At 43.0% G+C, this 7310-nt stretch overlaps 1 protein-coding gene across 1 annotated transcript; it reads right to left on the bottom strand.

Moving 5' to 3' along the window:
• Positions 1-2806: 2806 nt before the first annotated feature.
• MRPL32 (mitochondrial ribosomal protein L32) lies at positions 2807-7194 on the bottom strand. The gene is made up of 3 exons (XM_072965251.1): positions 7034-7194; positions 5336-5514; positions 2807-3255 (listed from the first exon to the last, which is right to left on the bottom strand). The coding sequence occupies exons 1-3, from the start codon at positions 7161-7163 to the stop codon at positions 3001-3003; spliced, it is 564 nt and encodes a 187-aa protein (XP_072821352.1). The 5' UTR covers positions 7164-7194; the 3' UTR covers positions 2807-3000.
• Positions 7195-7310: the final 116 nt, after the last annotated feature.

Here is a 7310-nt window from a genome sequence, read left to right as displayed (position 1 = left end):
CATCAACTGAGACTGGGGACACTGGGGAGACTGGGGAGTGGGGGAATTGTAGGACCAGGAGAGAAGAGACTCAGAGCTGGAGATACTGAGTCAAGACATCTGTTAGCCATTCAACCGGAAGGCCGAGCACACAGCTGAATGTGAGCCTGGAGTTATCGCGAGAGGCCAATGCCAGAAATACCAACTTGGAAGGCATCAAGATACAGTTGCTATTTAAAGCTGTAACACAGAGCGCATCACCAAGGATGGAGCCCGTGGCCCTCTGAAGAGGTTGGGGGGAAGAGGAGTAATGAGGAAGGGGATCTGAGAGGGAGACACTGTGAGGTAGGAGAACAGCGAAACCAATGCAGGCAGTGGGAGGAGAGATGTACACTGAGAAGGGGGTCATACTCTCTGCTACACGTGGTTACGATGTCAACTACCCGAGGAGTAGGGTGTGGACTGCTCCCTGGAGGGAGGTGGCCACAAACTTGGACAGATCATAAGGACACCAGACAAGGTTTAATTAGGAGCCTGGCTTTGATCAGGGAGTGACTGGATCAGAACTGTTTCAGGATCCACCACATAGCAGGGTGGCACTCAGAAACAGACTCCATGATGGTGTGGCACGTGTGGTGGTGGGAAAATCACCCTTTATCTTTTGCTTATATACTTCGTATTGCTTCATTAACTACAATGATGCATCATTTCTGCAATTTAAATTTTATTCAAGAAAGCTAATAAGAAATATGAGAAGACTGGAAATTAATCATTGGAAAGTGCATTGTAACAGCTCAGGAAAGAAATGGTTAGGGTCGGAATGAGGATACTGGCAGGGAGGTGCAATGAAGTCAGACATTTAGATTTTCAGAACCTGGTGATCTCCCAGCACCTGGCTAAAGAGCACAGGGAGATGGAGGGGAGTGCTACCAAGCTCAGAGGGGACGTCACCCCTCACCCACCCCCACCTCCAAAAGTGGAAGGTCTCACTCAACAGCCCGATGCTGATGGGGGGAGGCAGGGATGAGGTTCACGTCTAATGTTCAGAACATGAATGAGCTGGTTATATAAATGATTCAATTCAAACTCATGATGCTTTTTTTTTTCTGACAGTAAAAACTGAAAGCATTCAGCAATAAAATGTATTATAACTTTGGGGGACAACCTCTCCAAAACAGGCGATAAACCACTTTCCCCTATGACATGGCTTTTCTGACATGAAATAGCCATCTGGCTTTGCTAATTCGGGGAGGCCTTTTATAACGTTTATCCGTCCACGAATAGCAGACAGAAGAGTGATCCTGCGCACACGTTCTCACTCAGTTCACCTGCATAGAGAGCCCTCTGCAACGTCCACCCAGACATGTGCTTTGCAACCTGTTAAGTCAACTCAGATGCTGAGTAGGTGGTGGGAGAGTCAGGTATGTACCTGGTCAGCCTTAGCTTTCGTGAATCATGGCTTCAAATCTATCTAACTGAAGTATGACACGGAGCACTTCTTTGACTTGACAGTAAAAACGAATTATCTGCAGGGCATTGCCTTAAGAAAAATATTCAGATAATCGATTCCTCCAGAATCTCAATTTGTTTAATGCTGGGGGTCGAGCCAAGCCTCGAAAGAGCTGTACGCTGAGACTTGAGTGCTTTTGAAGTTTTAAGGATTTCCTTTTACTCCGTTGCTCTTTCACGTATCACTGGTCTCTACTATACTTCAGGAAATTAATAATTTTACATCTAGGCATGCTGACATGGATTGCCACACCACAGGAGCCTCAGGAGGGCCCGCTGGATGACGTGACTCACCTGGTACAGACCTATCCACGGAAGTCCCTTCCAAGGAAAAGAGAGTTTAGGGTTCAATTCACTGCCTAGTTCTTATAAGTAGTCAGACTATTTTATGCATTTTGTTTTAAATACATCCCTGGCCTTTATCATATTTTGTCTACTGATTTTCCATTTAACTACAATTCCCTTACTTCTGTATTTTAATAAGCTATTTCACTTTTACTATTATCTTTTTTTTTTTTTTAAACAAAGGCATACTTTATCAACTTGTAGATAACAGCGTAAGAGGAAAGGTTTTCCGGAAGATAAAAATTATAGGCCAGTATGCTTCTCAATTATTTTTTTGAATGAGGCAGGAAACAAAGAAAATAGCAAACATTGGGCTCAGGGTAGATATAGGAGTCGGGGAGGGAGTGGGAAAGACGAAATGAATTGGGTTAAGATGAAAAGGCCATTGCCATGGAGATAAAAATGATAAAACATAAAATAAACTGAAAGGATTTCCTAGAAGGCAAATGCCAGGGCAACCCCCTTAGCACATTTTCTGTGTGCTACTGAATTCACTCACGTCTCCTTTTAAAAAACCTCTCTCCCCAAACTATAAATTCAAATTCCATGAGCCACCTAATGAATTCTATATGTGGTTTTGATTTAATGTAAAATGGGAGGAACTACTTCTAAGTAAGTTAACGTAATAAAGTGCCATGCAAAGGCAATTTTAATTTGCTAAAACAAACAAACAAAAAAACCCAAACAGAACAAACTTCTTACTGTTACAGCTACCGTGCCAAAAACAACACAAAAAACAATACCCAGGATTTAACTAATAGCCCATTTCCAGGGGCTACTTAAGCAAAAGCATTTGCCTAATTATCCTTGTGTAGAAGAACCACCGGCCAACAGGCAAAACCAGAGCCCAAATGTGTACTTCTGGCTGTGAATTTTAAATTATTTGTTTCATTTTCATGTCCTGGAAATTTTACGTTTACTAAAACTTGATAGTTTCATGCAAACAGACACATAAATCCATTAAGCCTCTGCATAATTGAACATTTTCAGATTTTACTCTTGATACACTCTTCATAGTACCCATAAAAAGACTAACTGCTTATAGAGAATGTTTTAAATTATATTGGTGATTTAAAAGGCACACAAGCAACATGAAAACAAAGACGCTTCCTCGTTTCCAGGGGAAATGTCTTATGTGAGGCTACTCTCTAGAGAACACCTCTGGTGTCAGTTCTGGGTGAACCAGGAGGGCCGCTTCCGCTCCCGCTCGATGATCCTCTTGCCCTGATCCTGCCGGGACGGCGTCTCCCCGGAGTACAGAACCACCGTCTCCACCGCAGGAGCCTTGAGAGGGCCCCCCTCTTGCCTCCCTATCTGTCGCCTGATTTCTGCTGTCTCCTTGCACACCTTCGCATAGCAGTAGCCACAGAGGACGTGCTTCTGTTTCAGGTGACCACATTCAGGGCAAACGTCTATGTTGTTCTTAAAAACAAACAAGCGAACAAAGACATTTTAATAAGAGGCAACATAATGCACAAATACTCACCGATGGCGGTGAGGCTTCAATTTGAACTCTCTGGGAATGTTCGTGCCGCACAAGGCACGATCAACCTCGTTTTCACAGGGAAACTGAGGACAAACGACACTGATTTGAATTAGTAGAAAAATCGGGACCAAGACTCTACTGACTTTGAACCTCGTACATTTTTACTTAATAATATGTGAAACGGCACCCCACTCCCCCATCTTCAGAAACTAAACCTCTGATAAGGACTCCATCAGCAAGGCTGGGGTGACCCATATAACCAGTATCTTAAATAAGAGACCAAGAGAAAGGACACTTTTTCTTTCAAGCTCTCCTGGGAAAAAACAAGGTGATAAACACGCTATTCATTAGCTTTCCCTGATTATCACTGTGTAATTCAAATTCCTGTAGGAAGTGTAAGCTGGTATATGGTATCATTTTTCTTCTTATAAATGAGCACTGGTTACTCCTTAACGTAAAACTCTTGATGTGTTACAACTTGAGGGTATTTTTCTGAGTTACTGTGTGTCTAGCCAACTTTAATTAGACAACTATAAACTCTGAAGAAGTCCTTTCACCATCTTCTAAAGGTAGATTTGAAATAAGAAGAGAAATAGTAAACAGGAGTAAACAGTCAACTTTAAACACGTCCTCAGGTGAATATACAAATATTTATAAGGCAGATCACAAAAAGAATCTCATTATCTGAGAGAAACAAAGAACCCTGTAAATTACTTGCCTCCCCAACCCCTCATTTTACTCTGATACGTGGAAAATTGGTCTGCACGTTCAACTCGAGGTTGGCCGTGGCATCGAAAGATGCCCAGTCAGCTGATACCTTTAACACAGCGCTCAGCATAACGTACTGTACGTCGCAGAAAACAATTCAATGAAGAAAATGAACGCGCAGGATAAAAGCTATTCTTTCCCCCTTGAAAGAAAATCAGGGAAATCCTGTAATAGAATCATGTGTAATTATTCCTAAAATCTGCAATTCTCTCAACCGAATTGTATGAATTATTCTTGTCTCAGTTAATGAAGTATTTCTCAGTTCCACGTTTTAAGTCTAGGCCCGACTGTGACTGGGTAATACTTTGAGTCTTCAGCTTTGCTGGGTTTGGTTTAACCCTGACTGTGGAGGGTTATGAAAGTCAATTCTTTGCTCTGGAGGTCCATCTGCACTGCCCTGCTGCCGGGGAGGCCGTGAAATACACAGCAACTCAAATCATGGCTGTTAAAGCCACAAATTAATAGATCAAAGGTAAGAAACACTACTTTTTGCTACTCAATCAATGAATAAAGTGTACCCATGGGGGAGAAGGATCGCTGAGGTCTGGAATTATCTGAGGATGGGAACATGCACAAAAAAAAAAAAGCTTCAACAATGTGAGTTCAAGAATTAGACGGCCAGGGCTCAGCTCCTGCCTCTGCCACCTGTTTGTGACCACAGGCAAATTCTTTCCACCTCAGTTTCTTCCTCCCAAAACTGAGCAAAACAATATTTACTCTGGAGGGATGCTGTGGGGATGAGATAATTCATAAAGCGCTTAGCTACATCAGAGGCACTTCACAATTAGCTATTTTTACTACTTATCTAAGGATTTTCCTTCACAGTATTTTGGTGGACACAGTAAAGAACAGAATAAATCTGTAAGGGAAAACCTCAATATCCAAGAGATCTACTGCTTTTGACTTTAATTTTAGGCTCTGTCGTAGTTAAAATGTTTATTCATATATGGTTCAAAATCACACAGCTCAGGACTGGCACAGCTCCCAGTAGAAAAGTCACGTGGACTCCTCACAACCCAGTCTGCTCTCCAGACTCTAAAACTCCTTCCCTGACTGTGTTCCTAATATTTAGGCTACAGGACAGTAGACACACATACATACATGAGAATACTGTATTTAATTTAGGCCAGAGGAAAGTAGACACATAAGATCTGAAAATAACTTACCCGCAGGCTATATGAACATACCAAGAGAACACGCAGTGGCGGACGCTGAGAAAAAGCACACCCACAAAAATGATCATATTACCTTAACTTTAATAAGCTTCTGCGGGTTTCGTCTCCTACACTGGTTAACTTCAATGCTGCGTCTGTTTTTGGGAGCTGCCATCCAAAAGACACTATCCAAAAGGCTGGAAATCTTACTGCCATTGGCATCACCTCCTGATTCTGTAAGTGTAGCTGGACCTTGGACCGCTAATGCTGGCCCTACCAAATAAAACATGGAGATACAGAATTGGTTCCTAGCTAGTAAATGACTATGTACAGATACCACTCCCCTTAATGGTCAACAGTGATATACCAACAGGCATATATATATATATATATATATATATATATATATATATATATATATATATATAATTTAAAATATTACCCTCAGTAGACATTTAACAGGCAACCTTAGTAGCTAGCTACTCAAATATACTAAAGCTCATACATAAAGTAATTTTAAAAAACATAATTTTTTCTTAGAGGCATCTGCTTAAAACAAAAAAAAATCAGTGAAATTCTACCAAGATGTTCTCATCTTACAATACAGAACTCACGGGTTCACTAGTAAACACGAACAAACGTCTGAGAGGCAGCTAACGTAAAACAATCAAGGCAAAAAAAAAAAAAAATCACTCAAATATGCACATTCCACTTGGGGGCGCAGATTTACATCTACAACTAAATCCAAGCTTGAGATTTCCAAAAGGCATTTCCCGCTGGCACGGAGAGAACTGTTGATTGGTCTTTCTTATTATAAATCAAACTGAGTTGGATCCTCTATCATATAACCTGGTAGATCCATCACTTGGTCCTTCAAAATATTTAATCGTGATTCCTCTCAGTTCTTTAAGGAAAAGAGCTAGCTCATTACACTTGGTAGGATAATTAATTTACTTATGTGACCACCACCGTTTCCCTTTTGTTTTTTCTGAACTGTTTATAAACTCAAAGAGATTCCTTTTCCTTTTTCTTGCTGTTTTTCCTCAGACTTGCAATATCTCTTTTGATTGTAGGAACTCTTAAAAATATACAAGGTGTCTAACATATAACAACTGGCATTCCTTTTCAGTGTATCTAAAAGAATTGCTAAGCACAGCCCAGGGGTTAACAGCACAGGATCTGGACGGCCTGTGTGACCTTGGGTCCTTTCGGAGCCTACTTCTTCAGTTGAGAAGGGGAGACACCTAATGGGATTGTGGCGGAGATTTATCTCGGAAGCCTATGTAGGTTTCCACATACAGTGGGCTCTCTGTTCGTTCAGTCAGCCTGGGCATGATCATTATCATGTTCGGGATACCTCCGAAATCGAGTAGAATGTAAATGTCAAAGCCGTGACAGTTTTAACACACAGGATGCTTTCATTTAAATTTAGTTTCCGGGGGAAACAGGATCAGGATTCAACTGCACAGAGGACAAACTGCGTTAGGGGGTGGGGCGACTGGAAAGAAAAGAGAAGCGGATCTGGATCGTGGCGTCCCTTGAGGCTAAGCGAATGCGCTTGGGTTACATTCTGTAAACGAATGGAACAACTGGAGGGCTTTTCTTTTTTTGCAGGAGACTGGGGAGCAGAGACAGCTGTCTCTTCTTGTTCCTAAGTAAGTGTCCCGGACGACGGCCCCCATGCGCGGCGGAAGATCAGACCGCGGGAGGAGGGCGGCCTAAGAGCGGTGTCCACCACGCGGCCTGGGGCCCCTCACCCAACCCCTTCTCCACGGAGGCCTCCTTTACGTACCCCATGGAGGACGAGGAAGGCCTGGCCGGCTCTGCTGAAGTTTCCGCTGCAATTGCTCCCAAAAGTTCCGGAGTAGTCCCCGGGCTGCGGGCCACGGCGAAACCACCAAGACCAGCATGAAAGCAGCCATGTTGCTCGCCCTAAGGCCGCGCCCACCGGGCCGCCCCTACCTCGAGCATGCGCACAAACGCAGAGTCGGGGGCTGGCCGGGCACGGAACTACAACTCCCAGCATGCCCCAGGACCGTCTCTGCCTCTCCTCCAGTCAGAGAGCGAGA

Source organism: Vicugna pacos, chromosome 7 (genome assembly GCF_048564905.1).
Source record: "Vicugna pacos chromosome 7, VicPac4, whole genome shotgun sequence".
NCBI lineage: Eukaryota > Metazoa > Chordata > Mammalia > Artiodactyla > Camelidae > Vicugna > Vicugna pacos.
Note: the sequence above shows the minus strand (reverse complement) of the source record. Positions and strands in the feature narration are given on the sequence as shown.